The sequence below is a fragment of the Mirounga leonina genome, unplaced genomic scaffold, assembly GCF_011800145.1.
Source record: "Mirounga leonina isolate KUSES-001 unplaced genomic scaffold, KU_Mleo_1.0 Mir_107, whole genome shotgun sequence".
NCBI classification, from domain to species: domain Eukaryota; kingdom Metazoa; phylum Chordata; class Mammalia; order Carnivora; family Phocidae; genus Mirounga; species Mirounga leonina.
Window position 1 is genome coordinate 3,623,041 of NW_023270233.1, and position 27,447 is coordinate 3,650,487.

At 38.4% G+C, this 27,447-nt stretch overlaps 1 protein-coding gene across 2 annotated transcripts in view; it reads left to right on the forward strand.

Moving 5' to 3' along the window:
- Window positions 1-1,420: 1,420 nt before the first annotated feature.
- The window catches only part of LOC118018619 (NAD-dependent protein deacetylase sirtuin-1), a 29,683-nt gene continuing 3,656 nt past the window's right edge, over window positions 1,421-27,447 (forward strand). Inside the window, exons 1-8 of one of the 2 annotated variants that reach the window (XM_035017281.1) lie at window positions 1,421-1,901; window positions 3,305-3,421; window positions 5,857-6,098; window positions 7,727-7,879; window positions 16,377-16,524; window positions 17,894-17,973; window positions 19,955-20,141; window positions 22,342-22,905. In XM_035017281.1, the coding sequence (XP_034873172.1) occupies window positions 1,487-1,901; window positions 3,305-3,421; window positions 5,857-6,098; window positions 7,727-7,879; window positions 16,377-16,524; window positions 17,894-17,973; window positions 19,955-20,141; window positions 22,342-22,905 (1,906 nt within the window). In that variant the 5' untranslated portion in view covers window positions 1,421-1,486. Of the gene's footprint in view, window positions 1,902-3,304; window positions 3,422-5,856; window positions 6,099-7,726; window positions 7,880-14,509; window positions 15,869-16,376; window positions 16,525-17,893; window positions 17,974-19,954; window positions 20,142-22,341; window positions 22,906-27,447 lie in introns of those variants that run through there. The other variant, XM_035017291.1, reaches the window with a different exon arrangement.

Consider the following 27,447-nt stretch of genomic DNA (forward strand, 5'->3'; position numbering starts at 1 on the left):
TTTATTTATTTATTTATTTATTTATTTATTTATTTATTTATTTATTTTAAGAATGAAGAAACAGGGCTCCTGGGTGGCTTGAGTCCTTAAGCGTCTGCCTTCAGCTCAGGTCATGATTCTGGGGTCCTGGGATCCAGAACCATGCTTCTCCTTCTCCCTCTGCAGCTCCCCCTGCTCATGCTCTCTGTCTCTCGAATAAATAAATAAAATCTTAAAAAAAAAAAAAAAAGAGTAAAGAAACAAGTTGCTTGCCTAAATTTTCAATTGGCTCAGTATAGGCAGGCCCCCATAATAAGCTTAAGGTATGGTTTACTATAAACTTGAAGAGGTCCTTTAAGGGGTTCTAATGCCGCACTGCAGAGGCAGATGCTCTACCAAACATTGGCTCTAAATTTGCCTTAGTTAAGGCTAGATATGGAATGACAGTGTTCTGGAATTTCAAGGAGAGTGGAAAGTAGAGGGGCTTCTAGTATGCAATTTAATTATTCATTTATTTATGGGACTGATATTTTGAGCTACTAGGTACTCCTCCTCACTTTACATATATCTCAATTCTTACAACCCTAAAAATATTACCATTTTAGAGATGAGAATATTACATTTAGAAAGGCCAAACAAATTGCTCAAGGTGGCGGGCAAGAATCTCAAATCCCAGCCCAAAGTCAGAAGCCTATACGGGCCAAGTCAGGTTCATTCCGCTCTTTCCTTATCGCCCGCTTGACCCAGTACACTCAGAGAAGGTAATTCACACACCTTTGGAGCCGAGGTGGTGCCGGAAAGCCGATAGGTTGGTCTCCAACCCCCCAGATCAGAAGTTTTTCAGGGCGGACACCTGCCTTAAGGATTTGACAATTTACACCACCCTGCAAGTGATGGGGTTGGGGAGCAGTCAGCCAAAGACAGGAGCAAGAAGAAAACGGAGCAAAGACGAGCTGTCAAAATGGTGTGAAGAGGGTGAGGAGTGAACTGCGTCTTTTATCCTCTACTTAACGCTGTTAAGACTACCCAGCGTATTTCACGAAGCTAAGCCTTGGCCAGCTTCATTCCTCACCGCCTCTCAGGAGCTAAGTTTTAACCTCTTAGCTTAAATCTAGAAAAGACTTAAGGCAAGCAAGGTGTGCACTTCAGACTTAAGTGGAAATTCGCAGTGTGAACCAAAACTTGAGCCATCCGGGCGACAGTGATTTGACGCCAGTTTTGAAAAGAAGTTGGGAAACGGGCGACTTTGGCGGCCAGGCGCGCCTGCCGCACAGGGGTGGGGCCGCGTTTCCTTCCAGCCCACGCCGCCTCCGCCCGCCACGTGACCCGCCGTGTTGTGGTCCGGCCCGCGTGGGTGGCGGGAGCGGCGGGAGGGCGGGGGCGACGAGGGCCCGGGTCACGTGACGGGGTTTAAATCTCCCGCAGCCGGAGCCGCGGGGGCGCCAGTGCCGCGAGTCGAGCGGGAGCAGAGGAGGCGAGGGAGAAGGGCCAGAGAGGCAGTTGGAAGATGGCGGACGAGGCGGCGCTCGCCCTTCAGCCCGGCGGCTCCCCCTCGGCGGTGGCGGCCGAGAGGGAGGCCGCGTCGCCGCCCGCCGGGGAGCCTCTCCGCAAGAGGCCGCGGAGAGACTGTCCCGGCCTGGGGCGGAGCCCGGGCGAGCCCGGTGGGGCGGCCACTGAGCGTGAGGTGCCGGCGGCGACCGGGGGCTGCCCCGCGGCGGCCGCGGCGCTGTGGCGGGAGGCGGCGGCGGCGGGCGGGGAGCGGGAGGCCCAGGCGGCGACGGCCGGGGAAGGAGACAATGGGCCGGGCCTACAGGGCCTATCCCGGGAGCCGCCGCCGGCCGACGACTTCTACGACGACGACGACGACGACGACGAAGGCGAAGAGGAGGAAGAGGCGGCGGCGGCGACGATTGGGTACCGAGGTGCGCAGGGCGCGGGCGGCAGGGACTGCGCATCCCCTCCTCCCTCTCTCGGGGCCCCCTCTGGTGTGGGGTTGGGGGGGTTCTCTGAGGCGGGCTGGGGGCTCAGGTCTGGTTCTGGGGCCTCCCTCTCCCCACCACGGGCCTCAACTGTGTGCCTCCCTGGCTGCTGGCTGGGCTGCGGGAGCGGCCCGCGTATTCCCTCCCTCCGCTCCCTCTTTCCCTCCCTCCGCGGCCCGCCTGGGCGGCCTCGCGCTTTGCGCAGCCGCCGCGCCGCGAAGCTCCCGCAGTTGGTTTTTAAAGTAAGTTTCTCTCTCCTCCTCCTCTCTTTAGCATATTGCCTTTGTTGAACATCTTTCGCTCTTCCACACCCCTTCCCTGCACAGTTAAATCTGCAACTTTTGCTTGGTCCTTTGCATCCTTTTGCAGTTGTCTTTGCAAACTGACACACCTGTGCAATTATTGTGTTTTTTTTAGGATCTCTGTTTTTAAACTTGTTTTAAATTTTAAGGAGCAAAGCTGTTTCTAAAGTCATAGTCTGCAAAATTGCAAAAGTATAGCTTTTTGCAAAAGACATTACAGTTATTTGGTGCAGTTAATGCTGGGTATGGAGCATGATAGTACTTTAAGACTTTTTTTTTTTTTTTTAAGATTTTATTTACTTATTTGACAGAGACACAGCGAGAGAGGGAACACAAGCAGGGGGAGTGGAAGAGGGAGAAGCAGGCTTTCCGCGGAGCGGGGACTCCTATGCGGGGCTCGATCCCACGACTCTGGGATCATGACCTGAGCTGAAGGCAGAGGCTTTACGACTGAACCACCCAGGCGCCCCTGAGGGTTTTCATATTTTCAATCTGAGATGTTTCTGTCGTGGATGGATGTTCGTCTTTATCAATAAATACAATCAGTGGACATTTGACCATTTGACCATTCGTGTGCATTCAAGTCTAGATTTGTAAATTGACCCTTGATTTCGATAAACAGTTTAATATGGGAAATGAATAACGCATATATCTTTGTATGTCTAGTATTATACAAGAGAAGAGCACAGTCATAGTTATGTTTGAATGACTTAAGTTTTTGACAAGTTTCATGACTTCCTATTACTTGTGATCTGTAATTTCAGTGTAACTAGATTAGTACTTCCTGTGTTTTAAGTATAACTATTTCTAGATTTTGGCGAACTGGAAGTTTTAAGATTCTTTGCAGGATCCATAAAGATGAGGCTATATTGCTCCTATGAATGGTGCAAACTGACCCAGGAGGCATTTTTAACCTAGGCACTATGAATGAATGTTCAGTGGTTTATTCAGTGAAAATCATTGCATCATAACTGTTATAGATCTTCATACATTTTAGATGCAAATTGTTTCAGCCACCTTGAGTTACTTTGGGTTCTTTTGCAGATGACCTTCTGTTTGATGATGAAATAATCACCAACGGTTTTCATTCCTGTGAAAGTGATGAGGATGATAGAGCCTCACATGCAAGCTCTAGTGACTGGACTCCAAGGCCACGGATAGGTATGGTTTCAGAACTTTAGAGAATGTCTTCTTTGTATATTTTTTAATGTCAACTAAAAATAGAGTTTTCTGGACCCTTATAACCTGGTATTGAGGTTCTTAGGTGCTTCCTGACATTTAGTGTCAGCTTATGTTTTCTAGGGAAAGTCTAGTGCTTTATTCTGTTTTTGTTTTTAAACAGCTTAATAATAAGCCCATGGAAGCTGGCACCTGGTATTTCTGTCAGGTCCTTCTCACTCCTCCAGTTCTTTCACTTGTACCCCTCTGTGTGGAGTGCTTTTTCTCCAGTTAGAGTATCTTGTTCTTTCTCAATTCAAATCTGTTTGTTTTTTTTTAAACACTTATCACTTTTTAATAACCTCTGTATCTAACTTCGTTTTATTTCCTGTATATAGAAAATAAACCCCGTGGGGGCAGGGATTTTTGACTGTGGTATAGTGTTTTGTCGGTGCCTAGAAAAGTGCCTGGCACACAGTTTGTGCTCAGGAAATATTAAATATGCTAGATAATTAACCATTTAATCTAACCAATAATCTAACCATTTAATTCTAGTAGCTTTTTTGACATTTCCATCAAATTTCTACTTAGATGATCTTGTCTATTGCAAATACTAACAGCTTTATATCTGCCTTTCTAATACAGATTCCTTTTATTTTTCTTGTCTATTGTAGTGGTTAGTACTTCTAGTACAATATTGAAGAAAATAAAAACAAAAACATTTACCAGAATTAAATTTCTATGGTTAAGATCTAGGAGAATACACAGTAATTAATAACAGAAGTATGTACAAAAGAGTTCTACAAATCAATAAAGAAAAGGTACCAGTCCTGAAAGCCCACAGGAAATCTATACGTAATTACTATCTCCTTAAAATTTTCCAGTAATAATAATTTTCAATTTGATCTTAGACCGAAGTTATAGGATACATGATCATTATTTAAAACTCAACTGTATTTCTGTATATTAGCAACAATCCGAATTTGAAATTTAAAAGTTGATATCATTGACCCTTTTATCATTATATAATGACCTCCTTTTTCCCTTAAAATCACTTTTTCTCTTAAGATCATTTAAAAAATCTATACTGTGTATAGATTGACTTCAAAGGGGCAAGGATGCATTGGAGATAATTGCAGTAGTCATGGTATAAGACATGATTTTAGGTTAAACCATGATAGCAATAAAGAAAGAGAGAAAGAGTAGCTTTAAAATTAAATTTTGAGGTAAAATTGGCAAATTTATTGTAAATGCCTGTCATCTTTTTTTATATCTTATTAATCTGTAATTTTTCATGTCTTCTTCATTTAGAAAGTTATTTCAGGTTAAAAAAGAGTATCGTTGAGAAAGAGGAGACGTAACTGAATTTGTAGAGTAACAGCAAAAGCTATTAGAGAATCTAAGATTTTTATCAAATGAAAATAGTGCTTTGATCAAGATTACCATAGATGCATAGCCTTTATATTTGTGTTAAGATAATTTTATAGTACATCTTTCAAAAGATTTTTAAAAACACTAAGTGGCAATGCTTCATTTTGTCACCTCTAGGAACAAGACACACCCCCATCTATCAAGGCAGGGTGGTGAGGAGGGACTTAACAGCACCAATAAAAACATAGCTTTGGTTTGGTTTGTTGTAAAAATAAATAAGTAAATAAATAAAAATTGTTAGTTAATTTTGACTTTTTAAAAAATTAACTCTTAAATACATGGTATTTTATAGCTCAAGATAGCTCAACTTTTTTTTTTTAATTTGTAATTTAACATCTTTCTTTGGCTTTTCTTCAAACGAATGGTGCTCAAAACGATAAAAACAAACATGAAAGAAATTGCAGAAGTAGAGGCAATTGCTTTGGAAACAAAATTAGAGCGTGGAATTTGGCATGCAACTCTGGGTGTGCATTATGGCCTTTGCCACTTACTAACTGGGTAGTCTTGGGCAAACTGTTTTCTCTCTCTCAGTGTCAGTTTTCTCATCTATTAAAAATATTTCAGGGAAGACTTATGTGAATTAATAACTGACAGTTCCTGACATTAAATAAGTACTCAGTAAATGAAGGTAATTATTATCAGCAATTGAATAATTAATGTTGATAGTCTTTTGATCCAAAACAGCTTAACATACTAAATTTTTAAGTCTTAACATGACATATTTTTTTTGAAAGAGAAAATAATAATTGATCTGAAGAATGAATTTTCGTTTTATTCTTAGAAACAGGAGAGAAGACACTGGATTTAAGAGCTCTAAGAGCAGGCACATCTCTAATTTGATCTTCATCTCATTGGGAGAGAGCACTAGCTCTAAAGAATGAAATACCTTTATATTGTGTGTTCTTTGCAAAAAAAACTTTGAAGATTGCTAATTCATTACTTTAGAAAATGAGATTTTGAATTACTTGGAGGTGGATTCGATCTAATTCTTTTCCTTCTTGATGTAGGTCCATATACTTTTGTTCAGCAACATCTCATGATTGGCACAGATCCTCGAACAATTCTTAAAGATTTACTACCAGAAACAATTCCTCCACCTGAATTGGATGATATGACACTGTGGCAGATTGTTATTAATATACTTTCAGAACCACCAAAAAGGAAAAAAAGAAAAGATATTAATACAATTGAAGATGCTGTGAAATTACTGCAAGAGTGCAAAAAAATAATAGTTCTAACTGGAGCTGGGGTACGTAAGATGTATAAAACACTAGTAAAAGAGGGAGGTGGTATGTGATTTTTTCTTGGGGCCTTTTTCAATTAGGAAACATTTTTTGTGTAGAATTTTTCCTAACATGATAATGGGAATTTGTGTTTGGAAACTGCTGTATAAAAAGTGCTGCAGGGTGCCTGGGTGGCTCAGTTGGTTAAGCGACTGCCTTCGGCTCAGGTCATGATCCTGGAGTCCCGGGATTGAGTCCCACATCGGGCTCCCTGCTCGGCGGGGAGTCTGCTTCTCCCTCTAACCCTTCCCCCTCTTGCGCGCGCGCGCGCGCGCGCTCTCTCTCTCTCTCTCTAATAAATAAATTAAAAAAAAAATCTTTAAAAAGTGCTGCAGCAGTTGAATTGGTTCATTACTGTAAAAACCTCTCCAACAACTGTAAAAGATTTCTGTTTGTAAATACAGTAAGTGGAATTTAAGGCAAGGTTTTTACTTATTATACTACAGCTCCTAAAGGAGATGCAGGGGATGCTGTTTGCATTAAAGTGTGTCAGGGTCTGATGGAAAAATTGGATCTTTGTTCCATCTTTATGGGAAACCAGGAACCTAATTGGTGTTCACAAGTAAGTAACAGTGTTGGGAAGGCAACAGGTAGCTTGACGTGTTGCATTAGCCCCACTTTGGGTTAGCACTTAACTAGCTACCTAAGGCTATTGTGTGTTTAAAACAGAGTATGTTACATGTTAGTGACCTAGGGCAACTGTTGGGAGTAAAATTCAGACCTGTTTTTTGCCATTTTGAGTTAAGGCAGAGTGCTATTTAACCATAAATGATTATCAAGAATAGTTCTGCTTTGTTCCCAGGTGTGGTTGAGACAAGGGAGTTTTATTCTGAGGTTAGAGTGGAGTCAGCTGATGAAATTGTGAAACAAAAAGTTAACTTCTGAAATTCCTATTTGAAATGTCAGTTTAGAATTAAAATATCGTATGATAGAATTTTTTTTTTTTTTTTTAAGATTTTATTTATTTGCAAGAGAGATAATGAGAAAGAGCATGAGAGGGAGGAGGGTCAGAGGGAGAAGCAGACTCCCCGCTGAGCAGGGAGCCCGATGTGGGACTCGATCCCGGGACTCCAGGATCATGACCTGAGCCGAAGGCAGTCACATAACCAACTGAGCCACCCAGGCGCCCCGTATGATAGAATTTTTAAAGAAAATACAGGAATTTAATATTCTTGAAATACTATAACCCTGACCAGATGACAGTTTTGTTTTTTCAAATACCTGACTGCGATAGAAAATCTTGCCTGCTTTGTAGATAAAATAATTTGAAATGATTTACTGTTCTCAAATTGCAGTTGCTTTAATGTGTTGGTTAAATGTTTAAAGGTTTAAAGTTAGCCTGACAAAAAAAATTAGCCTGACTTAAAATTCCTTACCCTATTGTGAATGGAAAATATGGTGGATTTCATTATACTCTTGTTTTTTTGTGTGTGTGTTTATTTGAATTTGAAATTAGAGTAGGGCAGTATTGTTGTTCCCCAAGATAAATTTTAAAGTAAATATTTTTCAGCTCTTCCCTAATTATATGATGAACTAGTAATTATAAACGTAGATGGAAGATTTAATTGTACAAATTATGCCATGCGTATTTCAGGTTTCTGTTTCTTGTGGAATACCTGACTTCAGGTCAAGAGATGGTATTTATGCTCGCCTTGCAATAGACTTCCCAGACCTTCCAGATCCTCAAGCAATGTTTGATATTGAATATTTCAGAAAAGATCCAAGACCATTCTTCAAGTTTGCAAAGGTACTATGAAGTCTTCTAGTTGTTCTTTGGCCTTCTCTCATGAAAATGTATTTTATTCATATTTAGGCTTCTTAAGTTGACCATTCATTGTCTAGTAAATTGGGTACTAGGACTGTGGTAGAGTAAGATCACGAAATAAAGTCATTTCAGTCAGAATTTTCTTCCCAGAAGGGGGACTATCATTTACTTTCCATTTTAGGATTGGGCTTATTTTTAAAGAGATTATTTCATATTTTTCAAGTTTGCATTTTAGTAATGGCCTTTACATTGTTCAGGCTATTTTAGAGGTTAATAGACCATATGAAAGTAACATCACTGTTTTGATTTTTAATATTTTTTATGGGTCATAAAGATTGTAATCTTTGCTAATGTTTTATAGTAGACACTTTAACATGTGAAGATGTGCCTCAAAAATCTGTGGTTAGGGATGAAGATTCTTAGGTTACATTTTAGTCAAGATTGCTTTATTTTGCTCTAGAGTCTCTAGAGCTGCACTAATTTGGAATCCTCTAGCTACATGGGGCTGTTGAGTACTTAAGTGTACTGAGATGTGATGTAAGTATGGAAGATATACCAGATTTTGGAAATGTAGTATGGAAAAAATAGAAAATAGTATTATTATATATTTATAGGTACTGATTATATGTAGAAATAATAATGCTTTTGATATTGGGTCAAAAATTACGATGATTTCATGCTTTTAATGTGGTTACTAGGAAATCCATGGCTCACATATTTCTATTGGGCAGCTCTCCTATAAAGTTCGAGATTAAATTATACCATGCCCAGGAGATTTTAGTCATTAGAAGACTTTTATTTTTTTATTCTATAGTTCAGTCTTATGGAAAGAAATTGTAAAATTGTTATTGCTAAACTTTAGTATATTTGATAAGGGTCTTTTGTATTGACTAATTTTCATAAATCTAGAAATTAAATGAACCTGAATTTTAATTAGAGTGCTTTTTTTTTTTTTAAGGTTTTATTTATTTATTCGACAGAGAGGGACACAGCTAGAGAGGGAACACAAGCAGGGGGAGTGGGAGGGGGAAAAGCAGGCTCCCCGCAGAGCAGGGAACCCAATGTGGGGCTCGATCCCAGGACCCTGGGATCATGACCTGAGCCGAAGGCAGATGCCCAACAACTGAGCCACCCATGTGCCCCTAAAAGTGCTACTTTCAAACCATATGACCTATTTATATAACTCAGAAGAGCTCTAACATGCCACTGCTAGTGGTACTACTACATGATTTTGAAGAACAATGAAATATCACTTAATTATAGGTTTCTTGATTTGGACCTAGGACATTCACATAATAATAGCTCTAGTTAGCAGAAATGAACACTTAAGAGGGCCAGCAAGTAACTAGAAATTACTTTATCTTCTATTTGATGATAAAAGTTGATGGTACATTTATATAATGCTCACTAGATTTTTGCTGTAAATTCTGTGTTCTGAGAAGAAACACATTGCCCAAACGAACTCGTCAGCTTTTTCCCCTGAAGTATATATTAAATTGCCTAGTAAAGTAGTAACCTGACACTTGGGAAAAATGTGGTAACTGAGAATTGAAATAGCAAGGGTAAGAAACTTTAGTTGTTTAATGTACAGACTTGGGTACTCAGTTTGAGCTTAAACTAGCTTTGATGTGTAAGAATCTGTAGAAGCAATTCAGAATTACTCTACTAAAGACAAATTATAGGAACTTTAAAAAATGCACTTAACAAATCTGGACCATGCATAAGAGAAAATAAGTTGAGTTATGGTAAAAATGGCACACTGTTAATGTGTTACAGTGTTTTTAACCACTGTGTACATCTTTCATGCCACCTGGGAGAAGAAAAGTTTGGAGGGGCAGCATTTTTTTCTTCCATAAAAGCTTTAAGGAGTTATGTGTATTTTTTTAGTTTAGTGAAAAAAATAAGTGTAGTCATCTATAAAGTGCATCCTTTTTCAGTTTTGTTAATATAAGTTTAATTCTGCATGATTGCTCTGAGTTTTCATTTAAGTTATGGTAAGAGCCAAATATATTCACCTTTGTAACTGCTACTCATATAGAATTGTTATGCTTTTAATTCTCATATTAGGAACTGCCTAAACAAATGCTTTTAGTTGCTGAAGTAGCACTTAAAATTGATAGTAATGGTAACAGACTGAGTTAATTTTGGCCTAAAAATGAATAGGAAAAAGCTTAAGGGGGAAATAAGTAAGGACAAAGAATCAAAGATCATATACAGAAATGGAGAGTGGGGAGGATATGTAAATATTACACAGTATTTTACCAGATTCTTTAAATATTACATAAATACTCATAGCCTAAAATTTTTTTTATCAGTTTCTCTAACTGGGCAGAAAGTTCGTAAGAATGGCTTATGATTTTAGTCCGTTAGGAGAAAGTGAATTTAATATGACACCATGAAAAGAGTAAATATTACTGGTGAAATTTAGACATTTTGGAAAGAAGGAATTTCTAAACATGTATTGAGGCAATGATTGTATATAATTATTGAGAAGAAACAGATTTCATTTAGATGCGAAATTCCAGCTGGCTCAGTAGAGCAGTTTTTCAACCTGTTGACATATTGGGGTGGATGATTCTTTGCTGTCAGGAACTGTCCTATGCATTGTAGGATATCTAGCAGCATCCTTGGCCTTCTCCCCCTAAATGCTATTAGTAACACTCTCACTCCCAGTCATCACAATCAGAAATGCCTCCAGACATTGCCAAACATCCCGTTTGAGCATCACTGTATTACAGTGTGCCTACCTGTGGGGATATCTCTTTGAATTCTTGCATATAAGAACAGTTAAGCGCAACATTAAAGCTGTATAGCCATGTTCTGAACCATAGTGCATTGTAAGGGTTTGGATTGATAATGAGTTGTGGTCATGGTTCTCAGGAGTCTAAAACAATTTACAGATACTGTTAAAAATGAGGGGTTGTATTAAGAGTCAGGGTGAAACTGAGGATATATAAATAACTTTTTTTTTGTTGTTAAAAAGGACTGTGTTCAGAGAGTATAGATGATATCCATATTGAATTCAATGAATATCCTTTACTCTAAAGTGATTAAAAGTCAAAAAGTAGACGGGGAAATAACTGAATTTTTATGAACTAAATTCCAAACATCTTTATATATATTCAATAAATGATCATTTTATTGATAATGTGCAAACATACCAGATTCTATAGTTAGAAAGTTAAACTCTTAAAACCAGCTCATCACCTTTCATCAAAAAATGCAAGCCCCCCCCCCCCAAAAGCCACAATCCCATTCATCTGAAGACAGTGTTGGTACCTATGTGTATGTAAATCACGTATGTATAAAGGCACCTATAGTTTTATACCCGAATGTATTATTTTTGTTTTATTTACTTATTGAATGTATATTTTTATTATAAAAATGGGCTGTTTTGCCTACTGCTTTGGATTTGTCTTTTGTATTTAATAAATTTTTTCTTTCAGATATTTGAATATTTTATAATGGTCATAATGTTCATCCACTGGTGTACTATAATTCCACAAGTGCACATTTCGGGTGTTTCCTACTTTCTTTTATTGTAAATAGTGTTGCTGTGATTGTACTTTTTGGTATGTTTCCAGTGTTTTTAGGATAAATTCCAAAGTGCAGTTGCTAAAGGTCATGATAGGTTTTGTCTCACTGCTACCTGGAAAGGTGGAATAAAGTATACTCCTATCAGAAGTGTGTTAGAAGGCTGACTTAGCATGCTTCTGCCCCCTACACACCCAAAAAACCCTCCACAGTATACTGTTGGCATTAAAATACTTAAAAAAAAAATCACATGCACACGTGTGTGTGTGTGTATGTATGTGTGTTGTATATGTGGTTTAAAAAATTCTTAACAGTACAAAACATGTTAGTTGGCTTCCCCCTTCAGTCATCTCTATCTCCAATCTCTTCAAAGTTTACCATGGTAAGATGTTTTCTTGGGTTATTGTTCCAGGAAAAAAAAAATGAGTAAACTTGTTTGTGTATATAGGAGAGGGGCATTACTGTAAGTTTTCAGTATTTTGAAAATAATTACCAACAGAATCACACACCCTTTTCTCTACCTTGCTTTTTTTTCCTGCTTAATATTCTTGGAAATAGTTTCATAGTGGCACTTAACAGATATACGTCTTTTTTTTTTTTTAAGATTTTATTTATTTATTTGAGAGAGAGAGCATATGAGAGGGGGGAGGGTCAGAGGGAGAAGCAGACTCCCTGCTGAGCAGGGAGCCCGATGCGGGACTCGATCCAGGGACTCCAGGATCATGACCTGAGCCGAAGGCAGTCGCTTAACCAACTGAGCCACCCAGGCGCCCCAATATACGTCATTTTTAAGAAAAGGCTACATAGTACTATAGTTGTACCACAACATATTTAATCAGTCTCCTATTAATGGATATCTAGAGTTGTGTTTTTGTTTTTTTTTAAAGATTTTATTTATTTATTTGACAGAGACACAGTGAGAGAGGGAACGCAAGCAGGGGGAGTGGGAGAGGGAGAAGCAGGCTTCCTGCAGAGCAGGGAGCCCGATGCGGGGCTGGATCCCAGGACCCTAGGATCATGACCTGAGCCGAAGGCAGACGCTTAACAACTGAGCCACCCAGGCGCCCCTAGAGTTGTTTTTAAGGCAGTTAAAACTATCAGTTCAATAGATAAAAATCAGTATCTTATTTATCATATTAGTGTTTTGTTTTTGTTTATTAGTGTGGATGACTGCTTTTTACTACTGGCCATGTGTATATCTTTGAACTGCCTATTTGTTCTTAGCTGTTTTTTTCCATTGAGATGCTTCTTTCTCATACTGATTGTGGAGACATCATGCATTCTTGAAGAGTGTTTTTAAGTTAGATGGTGATTGGAATTCAAGTTGCAGCAGTCCCTTGAGGATGTGCAAAATGCAATACCTAATAGTGGTGCTTAATTAGCTTAAAAGAGAAATAGGAAATGATGTTGAGGGATCAAAAACTGAAAAGGCAGTATGCATAGTGATTAAGAGCCACACTTTGGTGTCAAAACTGGATTTGAATGACAGCTCTTCTACTTGGTCTTGTGACTTTTGGCAAGTTATTTCTGTGCTTTAGTTTTTTCATCTGCAAAATGGGGATGTATATGTCTACAATAGAGTCAGCAAACCTTTTCAGTATAGGGCCAGATAGTAAATATGGTTTTCTTTGTGGGCCGTATAGGAACTCTGTCATGTTTTGTTTACCTTTCCAGCCTTTAAAGTTTTTTTTGATTTTTTCTTTTTTTTGAGGATTTAATTAATTTATTTGTCAGAGAAAGAGAATGTGCACAAGCAGGGGGAGTGGCAGACAGAGGGAGAAGCAGGCTCCCCACCAAGCAAGGAGCCTGATGTGGACTGGATCCCAGGACCCTGGTATCATGACCTGAGCCAAAGGCAGACGCTTAACTGGCTGAGCCACCCAGGCATCCCACCTTTCCAGTCTTTTAAGATGTAAAACCCCAGTCCTCAGCCTGGTCTACAGCATTATAATAAAGGGCTCCTGTTATGCCTGGTAAATACATCTTTGTGGAAGCAATGCATCTTTTTTTTTTTTTTTAAGATTTTATTTATTTGACAGAGAGACAGCGAGAGAGGGAACACAAGCAGGGGGAGTGGGAGAGGGAGAAGCAGGCTTCCCACCAAGCAGGGAGTCTGATGTGGGGCTCGATCCCAGGACCCTGGGATCATGACCTGAGCCGAAGGCAGACGCTTAACGACTGAGCCACCCAGGTGCCCCAGCAATGCATCTTTTTAATAGCATTTCAAGTATTGGTCCCAGTTCTGCTTTCATTCTAATCTATAAGTACCCCTATAGCAGTAACAGAATGGTCTAGCTCACATAATTGTTTTCCTAATAGTACTTTACAATGTTCAGATTTGGGATGGTCTATCTTACTTAGAACAGGGCTAGCTAACATGTCACAGTTCCAACATAGGAGATCAATCCATACTTTTGTGACTCTTTTTTTTTTAAGATTTATTTATTTGAGCAAGAGGGAGAGCACGGGGAGGGGCAGGGGAAGAGGAAGAAGCAGACTCTCCACTGAGCAGGGAGCCCAGGAGTGTAAGATCACGACCTGAGCTGAAGTCAGATGCTTAAACCGACTTAGCCACTCAGGCATCCCAATCCATACTTTTATCTGAAAGTTTTATCCACAGCCATTTGGTTTTTAGCAGACTTCATGTTAAGAGCCTGTCTTGGGAGTAATATCCATTAAAAGTCCTTCCAGGGTAATTTTTTTTCATTATTTCAGATTATATCCTTTAGTTTGAATACAGTATTTAAATCTAATGATTGCAACATAGTCCACTGTATATGCAAAAGAAAATAGTTAAGATTCAAATCACTTAGGTTCTAACATATAAAATGTAGGCTTATAAAATAAATTATTTATAGTTTATCCCCAACTACAGGAATTGATTTGTAACTTTAAGGGCTAAACTACCCTGAACTGTTACGGATTGGACATGAAGGGAAACTGGAGTGTAGAACTGAATCTACTGTACCACAACATCTTTGTGCTTCTTACCTTCCCCTTTAAAAAGGGAATGGGGAGGGGCACCTGGCTGGCTTAGTCGGTAGAGCATGCAATTCTTGATCTTAGTTAGGGTCATGAGTTCAAGTCACTTGTTGGGCATGGAGCGTACTTTAAAAAAAAAATTTATTATACATATATATATAAAAGGAATGGGGGATGATAAGACACAGAGAAGTTCATTCCAGGAGGGTAGAGTCTTGGTACTCTTGCTCCCCAAACCTGCTCTGGAGGCAGTCATTTGTTCATGTTATGAGTGTGGCATGCTGTTCTCATGTTCTTTATTAGAACCTATCTGTAGCCTAGCATATTGTAATCTTTGTTGTAAAAACAATTTTTTTATAAAAACTTTTAATAGCCATTTCCAGAGAGAGCTTAGTAAATAATTATGACGATTAATCCTTTAAATGTACTAGAACAAAGCATTCTGGGGAGAAAACAATGGTTAGTATAGCATGATACAGTGGTTCAAAACATAATGTAGCTTTCAGTTTTCTATAAACATAGCTTTATAAGCCCTTGTTAATTCTTTCTGTATGCATTGTCTGCTTCTTAAATTGCAAAGTAGTCAGTGAAATTCATGATACAAGTTTGAATGTGAGGCAGAATCTTTGGATTTTTGTAAAACATTTTCAGTAGCATACGAACATGTATGTGGTGGTAGTTAGAGATTGCTTATTATTTTTCCTAAAAGGTATCCCTGTAGAGAGTTTCTTAAAATTTGGAATATTAAATAGGTTAAAAGTAAAGTCATCCGTAATCTTATTAAACTTTTTTTGTATAGTGTCAGAAGTTGAAAGTTTCCCCACTTCTGTTAATAGCTTGTTAGTATCCTTCTTGACTTGATGTTTGTATGAATGTATCTATATATACACGTGCATATAATTTCTATTTTTGCTTAATAACAAACAACAAAAACAGAACTCTACACACTGGTGACTAACTTGCTTTTTTTCACATGTCATTGGACCATTTTCCAGGTCAGTACATCTAGACCTCTCACATTCATTTTAATGGCTGCATACTCCACTATTATGGATGTACTATATTTCTACAACCGGTCCCCTATTGACAGACATACGGTTGTGTCTGATTTTTTTGCTAGCATTGTAATAGGTTAGAGGCTGTAATGAATGGTAAGGAAGTAGGCAGCATTACTACTTTAAAGAAAAAAGTAGAGAAGAAACTTCCTTTGCCATAGTCACTTACTAAATGAAATTTAATAAAAACACTGTCAAAAGTTGAGAGGACCAAAATTGATACTTTTTCTCTGATCTTTTTGCCATGTGTATATCTGAATTCTTTGTTTTTAAAGAAGAAACAGCATTGAAGCATTATTTGGGGGGAAAAACACACACACAAAATCCAGCAACTCAGCATTCATGAGCAACTCTATACTATACCAGTATGTGCCTGTGCAGTGGAAGGAAAACAATTTTGGTAAGGAATTAAAACTTTAGCTTTAAACTTCCAACAGGTTGATATTTATAATGAATGATGAATAAACAACTTTTAATATTGTGTTGACAGTGCCTTTTAGTTTTTAAAAGAAGTCACCATATCTTTGATATCTTTAATTTCAACTTAAACTTTTCTTTTTCCTTAAAACAAACCCTGAATTTGCAGCCAACAAAAAATTAGATATATTCTCAGGTGTGTATTTCTTCTGACTTTTATTAAAATATCTGTTAACATTTATTAGAGATGCTTATGGGTTGACTTTTTCCTTCAGGGGGCAAGTTCACTAATTGCTGAGTTTTATACATATTACAGCAGCAATCCTTTTGTAGGTGTGTGTTGCAACCATCTAGATGCTTTGAGATGCTCATGTATTTTTTAATTTATACATGGGGGACTATCATTGGTAGTTATTTGGTTAAACCTAAACATGAGATGTGTTATACTTATTTCTTTACTGTAATCTTTTTTTGCCTTTTGCATTATATAGGAAATATATCCTGGACAGTTCCAACCATCTCTCTGTCACAAATTCATAGCCTTGTCAGATAAAGAAGGAAAACTACTTCGGAACTATACTCAGAACATAGATACACTGGAACAGGTTGCAGGAATCCAAAGGATAATTCAGTGTCATGGTTAGTAAACTTCAGAATTGTTTTCTGTTATTTAATTAGTTTTATAGGAAAAAATAGGATTAGAAAGTAGGCTGCCATCCAGAAATGGAGATTAAGCCTTTTTTTTTTTTTTTTTAAGATTTTATCCATTTATTCATAAGAGACAGAGAAAGAGAGAGGCAGAGAGAGAAGCCGGCTCCCCAAGGAGCAGGACTCGATCCCAGGACCCTGGGATCATGACCTGAGCCGAAGGCAGACGCTTAACCATCTGAGCCACCCAGGCACCCCGACATTAAGCCTTTTTATTTAGTCATTGTTAACTGATCAGTTGTAGATAAATTTTGAAAAGTAGAATGCAAAAAAATTAAACCAGAATTATTGAGCTTGATACTTAATTGCACAAAACATCAGATTAACGTTCTGTTGTGTTTCAAAAGGTGTAGCAGTTGTATTCCATTAAATTCTTCTAAATAACCGTCTTTGATTACAAAAGTAATATGTCAGTATTTTTTATATGTCAATATAATAAAAATATGACATCTTTAGTTTATGAAACCAGAGGAACAGGGGTAGTTCAGATGTATAGAATTTGGAAATATAGAAGACTTTCAATCTAAGACAACAAGTAGGCGCAGACCATTTTCTTATGTATCTGAACTGCTTTTGGGGTGCCTGGGTAGCTCAGTCGGTTAAGTGTCTGTCTTCAGCTCAGGTCGTGATCCCAGGGTCCTGGGATTGAGCCCTGCATAATGCTCCCTGCTCAGTGGGGAGCCTGCTTTTCCCTCTTCTTCTCCCACTGCTTGTGCTCTCTCCCTCTCTCTGGGATGAATGGATGAATAAAATCTTAAAAAAAAAAACAACCCAGAAACAAAAAAATCTGTTCTTAATGTATAACTGTTAATTAAGCTAAGGTCACACAATTATAACCTTCCAACTCTGTAGAGTTTTAGCTCTGGAGGAATTGGTTTATTTTATTGAAAAGAATAGCTTTAGGAAGTGTCACTGTGTATATCAACATCTCAATGATTGGATTCTGTCTGTATTATATATAAGTATTTTGATTATTCACCCCTGAGATTCCCCTGTGGAGTCTTTTTTTTTTTTTTTTTTTTAAATGTTTTATTTATTCATGAGAGTGACAGAGAGAGAGAGAGGCAGAGGGAGAAGCAGGCTCCCCACTGAGCAGGGAGCCCGATGCAGGGCTCAATCCCAGGACCCTGGAATCATGACATGAGCCAAAGGCAGACGCTTAACCATCTGAGCCACCCAGGCGCTCCCCCCGTGGAGTCTTAATTCTCTTTTCTGGTGTCAAACTTTATAATCTTTGTGGTATGTTTAAAGAAAGGGAAACATTCCTTTAATAATGCATGTGTGTATTGGTTGTTTTTAGGTTCCTTTGCAACAGCATCTTGCTTGATTTGTAAATACAAAGTAGACTGTGAAGCTGTACGAGGAGATATTTTTAATCAGGTAATTTATCCCCCATATTTTAGGAGTTGTGCATGTCTCTGACCTGTTTTTTTTTCTTCTGTTTCTTCTTTTGCCTCCGCATTCTTTTTTTTCCCTTTTTTTCTGAAAGTATGTGGTACAGAAAGATCCAGGAAGATAATATTACCATTGGGAACTCTGATGAAATAAATATACAAGAACCTTTTAATCCCTTAAGTTGAAAACATTGCTCTATAATGTCTCTAAAATGAAATTGGCTTCTTAATATCTAAGTTAAAATAAATCATACTTGAGATGTTGCTATATTAGTTTCTCTTACTTTCCCCTTTTAGTTCCTGTCGGATTTTGAATCTTAAATTAGTTCTTGGTAATCCTTTAAAACATTTAAAAAGTTATTGTAAAAGGTATTTTTTTAATCTTTTTTTAAAATTTTATTATGTTAATCACCATACATTACATCATTAGTTTTTGATGCAGTGTTCCATGATTCATTGTTTGCGAATAACACCCAGTGCTCCATTCAATACGTGCCCTCTTTAATACCCATCACCAGGTTAACCCATCCCCCATCCCCCTCCCCTCTAGAACCCTCAGTTTGTTTCTCAGAGTCCATTGTCTCTGATGGTTCGTCTCTCCCTCTGATTTCCCCCCCTTCATTTTTCCCTTCTTACTATCTTCGTGTTTTGTTTTGTTTTTTAACATATAATGTATTATTTGTTTCAGGGGTATAGGTCTGTGATTCAACAGTCTTACACAATTCACAGTGCTCACCATAGCACATACCCACCCCAGTGTCTATCACCCAGCCACCCGATCCCTCCCACCCCCCACCACTCCAGCAACCCTCAGTTTGTTTTCTGAGATTAAGAATTCTTCATATCCATGAGATCATATGATACCTGTCTTTCTCTGATTGACTTATTTCACTTAGCATAATACCCTCTAGTTCCATCCACGTCCTTGCAAGTGGCAAGATTTTGGGTTTTTTGATGGCTGCATAATATTCCATTACACACACACACACACACACACACCACATCTTCTTTTATCCATTCATCTGTTGATGGACATCTTGGCTCTTTCCATAGTTTGGCTATTGTGGACATTGCTGCTATAAACATTGGGGTGCACGTACCCCTTCAGATCACTACATTTGTATCTTTGGGGTAAATACCCAGTAGTGCAATTGCTGGGTCACATGGTAGCTCTATTTTCAACTTTTTGAGGAATCTCCATACTGTTTTCCAGAGTGGCTGCACCAGCTTGCATTCCCACCAACAGTGTGGGAGGGTTCCCTGTAAAAGGTATTTCATGTATGATCACTGTCCCCCAAAAAAGAAATATGGGAAAATAATGGCAGAGGATAAGAACCATCCAGATACAAATTTTATGTGCTTAGCTGCATATATAGTTAAAATTATGAGTGGAGAATATCATTAAAATGGAATCATTTCTTACATTTTTTTTAAAGGATTAAGTCGTATGTGTACATATATACAAGTGCTGGATTTTCTTAATCTGCAGTGGACTCTTAAATATCAACTGTAGGTCTTCATGGCTATTACAGTAGCTACATACTTAGATAATAACACCATTGTATTTCATTGTATGTTGGTAAAGTCATTGATAGTTGACATTGCCATTGAGGGTAGTATCCAGTTTTCCCTATTTATCCATAGCTTTTTTGTTTTCTTTGATAATTCCCCCCATCCCCCAAGCACTTAAGCACATGGCTCATTTCATATGCTTCTACACTTCAGTTTGAAAACACTTTTTTTATGTGGGAATTCTAATTATTCTTCTTTAAGTTTTTAATTTTAATTCCAGTATAGTTAACTATTATAGTATTTATATTAGTTTCAGATATACAATATAGTGATTCAACTTCTTTGATAATTTTGAAATGCATTCTTGGAAAGTGCGTAAATGTTGATTATGATTATTTCTAACTTGAGTGCTTTCCCTTTTCCTCCCCATCTCAACCAAAATCTGGAACATGTAGGTGGTTCCTCGTTGTCCTAGGTGCCCAGCTGATGAGCCACTTGCTATCATGAAACCAGAGATTGTCTTTTTTGGTGAAAATTTACCAGAGCAGTTTCATAGAGCCATGAAATATGACAAAGATGAAGTTGATCTCCTCATTGTTATTGGGTCTTCCCTGAAAGTAAGACCAGTAGCACTAATTCCAAGTAAGTTGGTGATGATTTTTAGAGAGTATTTCTATATAGATTGCCATAGGTTGTGGGTCTGTACAGTGGACCCCGGTGATCTTATTCTCTTTATGGTTAAAGAGTGGTGAAGAGCCAAACTTTATTTCTTAGGTGACGTTCACATTCGTGAAGATTGGTTAATCTAACATTTTGGTGCGGGGGTGTGGGAAAGGGAAAAATTAAGACAAAGGAAAACAGCTTTTTAGTGGAGTATGTTTTTATTATGACAGGAGTTAGCTTCAGCTAATTTATATAATGCTTAGGAAACAGTCCTTAATCTATGTGTTTCTAGTCTTAATTTGATTATAGTTGTTGATCGTTCAAATTTAGTTGATTTTACATCCAATAAGTTCAGATGTATAGCTAGATACAAGTGTAATCCAGAAGTGTAATATACTCATGTAAGAGAATTTGGGGGCTCAATATGATTGGTCTGTTTTTATAAGAATAACAGAATAAGAAAGAAAAGTTTGGGGCACCTGAGAGGCTCAGTCAGTTGGGTGTCTGAGCTCAGGTCATAATCTCAGGGTTGTGAGGTCCTGTGTTGGGCGTAGCACCTGCTTGGGATTCTCTCTTTGAAAAAAAAAAAAGTAACAGTCATGCCTTGTCATAATCATTGTATGTGGTGTTTGTGTGTATGAAAATGCTCAAATATAATTTAAGTCCCTTTTGCTCTCAGGAATATTTAACATGTGCTCTCATATTATCTGTTTTCTCCCTCTAGTGAGGAAGCAAGGCAGGAAGATAGAGGGAATAATTCAGTAGCATCAGGTGTGCCCTAAAAGGTGAGGGAGAAAGGTGTTTTTTTTTTAAGATTTAAAAAAAATTTATTTGAGAGTGAGTAAGTACAAGCTAGGGGGAGAGGCAGAGGGAGAAGCCGACTCCCTGCTCAGGAGCCTGACACGGGGCTCAGTCCCAGGACCCTGGAATCATGACCTGAGCCAAAGGCAGATGCTTAACTGACTGAGCCACCCAGGTGTCCCCAAACTTTTTTTTAAGGATTTTATTTATTTATTTTAGAGCGCATGCGTGCAGGGGGAGGAGCGGGGGGGGCGCGGAGAGAGAAGGACGAGGAAAAGAATCCCAAGTGGACTCCGTGCTGAATGCAGAGCCGGACGTGGGCTGATCTCAGGACCCTGAGATCATGACCTGAGCTGAAACCAAGAGGGATATTTAACTGACCGAGCAACCCGGCCACCCCAAGAAAATCAAACTCTTAATCAGAGAATTAAATTAGAACTCTACATCAGCAATCATATAGGCAAGCCAGAGCAAACAATTGGAAGAAACAGGAGTTCAGCTCTACGATTGTGCATCTTTTTCCTACCTACATGTGGTGGCTTTATGAGTTTTAGTCTTCCCAAAATAGCTGTGAAATTCTTCGACAGTAGAATATAGGATAAAATTTAATGAATAAGTTCCTTTATTTTTGAGTTATTTTTTTCTCTTTAAAGGTAAGCAGAGAAATTCTTAAAAGCTTTCTGTGGGGCTCTGTATAATACTGTGTTGCTGATACGCAAAGATAATTTTTTTTTTAAGATTTTATTTATTTATTTGAGAGAGAATGAGAGAGAGAGCACATGAGAGGGGGGAGGGTCAGAGGGAGGAGCAGACTCCCTGCCGAGCAGGGAGCCCGATGCGGGACTCGATCCTGGGACTCCAGGACCATGACCTGAGCCGAAGGCAGTCGCTTAACCAACTGAGCCACCCAGGCGCCCCGCAAAGATAATTTTTAAAACATGTAAAACACAGGCATATAATGGTGGAAAATGGACTTGTATGAATTTCCCCACACTCTCAGGAGCTATTTTGATAGAATAACTATCACTATGTGCCAAGAGCTCTTCTATGCACTTGATGTATTCTGACTACAACCTTGTCAAAAAGTACTGTTATCCCCATTAAACAGACAAGAAAATTGAGGTACAGAGTAGAAAAGCCTGAGAAGACTGCTCAAGAGGTAATCAGGTGATGGGAAGCAGGACCTGAAATTGTATAAAGATGCTTAACTGCCCATCTGTTTATTTGATAGCTTGATGAAATGTGATGGCTTGGTTAAGTAGTAGCGGTGGGTTTCTTTTTTGGTATTGGGAGCATGTTAAATTTTGGCATAGTGTATTTGTTGTGGTTTTATTAGCTCCCTTACCTTTTCCTTACGTATTTTTCATCTTCTTTTTAGGTTCCATACCCCATGAAGTGCCTCAGATATTAATAAATAGAGAACCTTTGCCTCATCTGCATTTTGATGTAGAGCTTCTTGGAGACTGTGATGTTATAATAAATGAATTATGTCATAGGTTAGGTGGTGAATATGCCAAACTTTGCTGCAACCCTGTAAAGCTTTCAGAAATTACTGAAAAACCTCCACGAACACAAAAAGAGTTGGCTCATTTGTCAGATTTGCCACCCACGCCTCTTAATATTTCAGAAGACTCAAGTTCACCAGAAAGAACTTCACCACCAGATTCTTCAGCGATTGTTACACTTTTAGACCAAGCAACTAGGAGTAATGTTGATGATCCTGGTGTGTCCGAATCAAAAGATTGTATGGAAGAAAAATCACAGGAAGGACAGAATTCTACTAGGAACATTGAAAGTGTTACTGAACAGTTGGAAAGTCCAGATTTGAAGAACGTTGGCTCTAACACTGGGGAAAAAAATGAAAGAACTTCAGTTGCTGACACGGTGAGGAAGTGCTGGCCACCTAGACTTGCAAAGGAGCAGATTAGCAAACGGCTTGATGGTAAGGGAATGCTGTTGGAGGTATCCTTATTTTACCGTTTTGAAGGTATAATTTAACAATATTTGTAAGAAATAAGCAATTTTGACAGGTTAGTTGATAGAGGGTAGCTTTATGCAGCTAAATGTAACAGTTGTGTTTAGAGAAACTGTAAAGTTGAGAATTTAGGCTAGAAAAAGGTTAAACCAGTGGTATCTTACAGTAGGGGAAGAAATTAAAATGTTCTCTGTACCTTGTGTTCCAGGGAATGAGAAGGTAAGCATTGAATTGAGAAGAAAATTGGAAAATAAACTGTGCTCTGCCATTGTCTGGTGAGCTTTAGCTGATAGAACTGATGACTGAGATTTGAGTGGTTGCTATAGGGCAGCTGCTTTATTTATATACATTATTTGATTTTAATCTCATGAAGTAGGAACTGTTACTGCTTCTCTGCTGTTGGTGGGGAAACTGAGAACCATAGAGGTTAAGGACTGTGCAAGGTAACAATTAGGACATGGAAGAGCCAAATTGGATTCCAGGTCAATCCTCAGAGCCTGTCCTCTTAACCACTATGCTGTGTTGTCTCAGATCTAGAAAACATCTCTGATCCTTCTCAACAGAATATTAGGAATAGCTTCTACCCAGTTTTTTGTTTTAATTGAAGTATAGTTGACACATAATATCAGTTTCAGGTGTACCACATAGTGATTATATACCTTAGGAAATGATTACCATGGTAAGTGTAGTACTGTCACCATACAAAGTTACTACAACACTCCACCCTCCCTTCTCTGGCAACCACCAGTTCTGTTTTTATGAGTCTTTTGTTTTTTTAGATTCCACATATAAGTGAAACCATATGGTATTTGTCTTTGACTTATTTAACTTTGCATGATACCCTCCAGGTCCATCTGTGTCTCAAATGGCAAGATTTTATTCTTTTTTATGGCTGAGTAATATTCCATTCTTTATATACAGCACATCTTTTTTATCCGTTTATCTCGATGGATATTTAGGTTGCTTCCATATCTTGACTATTGTAAATAAATACTGCAGTGAACATAGCAGTACATCTATCTTTTCAAATTAGTGTTTTTTGCTTTCCTAAAGGAAAATACCCAGAAGTAGAATTGCTGGATTTATTTTTATTTTTTTAAAGATTTTATTTATTTATTTGACAGACACAGCGAGAGGGGGAACACAAGCAGGGGGAGTGGGAGAGGGAGAAGCAGGCCTCCCGCAGAGCAGGGAGCCCGATGCGGGGCTCGATCCCAGGACCCTGGGATCACCACCCGAGCCGAAGGCAGATGCTCGGTGACTGAGCCACCCAGGCTCCCCTGGATTTATTTTCATTTCTAGTTTTCTGTTTCTAACTTAAGAATCCTCTGTACTGTTTTCCATAGTGGCTGCACCAGTTTACATTCCCACCAGCAGTTTATGAGGGTTCCTTTTTCTTCATATTTGTGCCAACAGTTAACTTCTTGTCTTTTTGATAATAGCCATTTTGACAGGTGTTAGGTGATCTCATTAAGGTGTCAGTTTGTATTTCCCTGATGGTTAATGATGTTTGGCATCTTCATGTGTCTGTTGGCCATCTGTATATTGTCTATGGGAATATGTCTATTTGGGGCCTCTACCCATTTTTTAAAAAATTTTATTTTTAAGTAATCCCTTCACCCAATGTGGGGCTCAAACTAATAACCCCGGGATTAAGAGTCACAATCTCCACGGACTGAGCCAGCCAGGCGCCCCTATTCGGCGCCTCTGCCCATTTCTTAATCGGGTTGGGTGTTTTTGCTATTGAGCTGTAGTTTTTGTATAATCTGGATGTTAACCCTTTATCGGAAACATTTGCTGAGTATCTTCTCCCAGTCAGTAGGTTGTCTTTTTATTCTGTTGGTTTCCTTCACGTGTAAAATTTTAGTTTGATATAGTTCCATTGTTTACTTTTAGGTCTTTAATCCATTTTGTGTTTATTTTTGCATGTGGTGTGGGAAAGTGTTTGAGTTTCATTCTGTGTGTAGCTGTCTAGTGTTCCTAACACCATTGATTGAATAGACTGTCTTTTCCCCATTGCATATTCTTGCCTTCTTTGTCATAGATTAATTGACCATATAAGTCTGGTTTTATTTCTGGGCTCTGTATTCTGTTCCATAGATTTGTGTCTTATTTTTGTGCTAATACCATACTGTTTTGATTACTGTAGCTTCATAGTATAGTTTGAAATCCGGGAGCATGATCCCTCCAGTTTTGTTCTTTGTCAAGATTGCTTTGGCTGTTCGGGGTCTTTGTGGTTCCGTAAACATTTTAGGATTATTCCAGTTCTGTGGAAAATGCTATTGGTATTTTGATAGGGATTGCATTGAATCTATAGATTGTTTGGAATAATGTGGACGTGATTGCATTGAATCTATAGATTGTTTGGAATAATGTGGATGTTTTAATAATAATAATTCCAATCCATGAACATAGTAGGTCTTTAAATTTGTTTTCTTCAGTTTCTTTTCATCAATGTCTTACAGTTCTCAGAGTATAGGTGTTTCACCTCCTTGGTTAAACTTATTTCTAGGTCTCTCAGTTTTTGATGCAGTTGTAAATAGGATTGCTTAATTTCCCTTTCTGCTACTTCATTATTGGTGCATAGAAATGCAACACATCTATCCTGTTTTGACACGTAAGAACTCTTTAACAAGTAGTAGGGTGAAAAATCCTAATGAAATAAAAGTAAAAACAAAAATATTCTAACTTAGATGTAACAATCTTGTACAATTTAAAACATTAAGTCCCATTCCATTTACAATATACTACTTATTCTAATCCTTTACCATAAATGAATTTCAGTTCATTTGGATAAGCCTTTGTACCTTTTCCATACCAGGCACACTGTGTAGTAGTTCTGGATATACAGTGATCAATCTTTTGATGTTTGTGTATAATTATAAAAATAGCTGAATAAACAAAATAGGTGATATTAAGAAATGTAGATGCTATTTGGAGGGGATTAGGTTATAGAAGGCTTTCCAAAAACCCAACTTTTTCTTTTAATTTTTTAAAAATTAACATAATGTATTTGTTTCAGGGGTACAGGTCTGTGATTGATCAGTCTTACACAATTCACAGTGCTCACCATAGCACATACCCTCCCCCAATGTTATCACCCAGCCACCCCATCCCTCCCACCCCCCTCCACTCCAGCAACCCTCAGTTTGTTTCCTGAGATTAAAGAGTCTCTCATGGTTTGTCTCCCTGATTTCATCTTGTTTCATCTGTCTTGTTTCTCAAATTCCTCATATCAGTGAGATCATATGATACTTGTCTTTCTCTGATTGACTTATTTTGCTTAGCATAATACCCTCTAGTTCCATCCACATCCTTGCAAATGGCAAGATTTCATTTTTTTGATGGCTGCATAATATTTCCGTTTGTGTGTGTGTGTATACACCACATCTTTATCCATTCATCTGTTGATGGACATCTAGGCTCTTTCCATAGTTTGGCTATTGTGGACATTGCTGCTATAACCATTGGGGTGCAGGCCCCCTTCGGATCACTACATTTGTATCTTTGGGGTAAATAGTGCAGTTGCTGGGTCGTAGGGTAGCTCTATTTTCAACTTTCTGAGGAACCTCCATACTGTTTTCCAGAGTGGCTGCACCAGCTTGCATTCCCACCAACAGCGTAGGAGGGTTCCCCTTTCTCCGCATCCTTGCCAACATCTGTCGTTTCCCTACTTGTTAATACTTTAGCCATTCTGACTGGTGTGAGGTGGTATCTCATTGAGGTTTTGATTTGGATTTCCCTGATGCCGAGCGATGTTGAACACTTTTTCATGTGTCTGTTGGCCATTTGGATGTCTTCTTTGCAGAAATGTCTATTCATGTCTTGTGCCCATTCCTTGATTGGATTATTCTTTGGGTGTTGAGTTTGATAAGTTCTTTATAGATTTTGGATTCCAGCCCTTTATCTGATATGTCATTTGCAAATATCTTCTCCCATTCTGTTGGTTTTCTTTTGGTTTTGTTGACTGTTTCCTTAGCTGTGCAAAAGCTCAAAAACCTAACTTCTGACTTTGGTCTGAACAGTAAATAGGGAGTTAAAAGAGGGGACAACTTCCCAGGAGAAACTAGGAAAAGCATAGAAGAATGCTTATGTTTGCAAATGTGGCAAGAGCTAGAAGAAAAATTGCCATTTAATGACACCTGACTCAGTTGGTAGAGCATGTGACTCTTGATCTCAGGGTTGTAAGTTCAAGCCCTAAATTGGGCATGGAGTCTACTTAAAAACTGTTTATAGTTAGGTAAATACTGGTATTTACTATATACAGTCTGCCTATGTACTGGAACACTTTAACACTGGAGATTTCTTTTGAGTATCTTTTTGACAGATGGGTCAAACAGAAAACTCTTTGCTGGCCCCAGGAAACAAAAGATTAAACCTGGAGCAGTCTTTAGATTTTTCTCTACCAGTTTAGGCCTTAAAGGGGCAGGCTTTGGAATTACACCTGAGTTGTCTCAGATCTAGTTAGAGCAAAGTTATTTAATCTGTTTCCTAATCTGAAGAATGGGA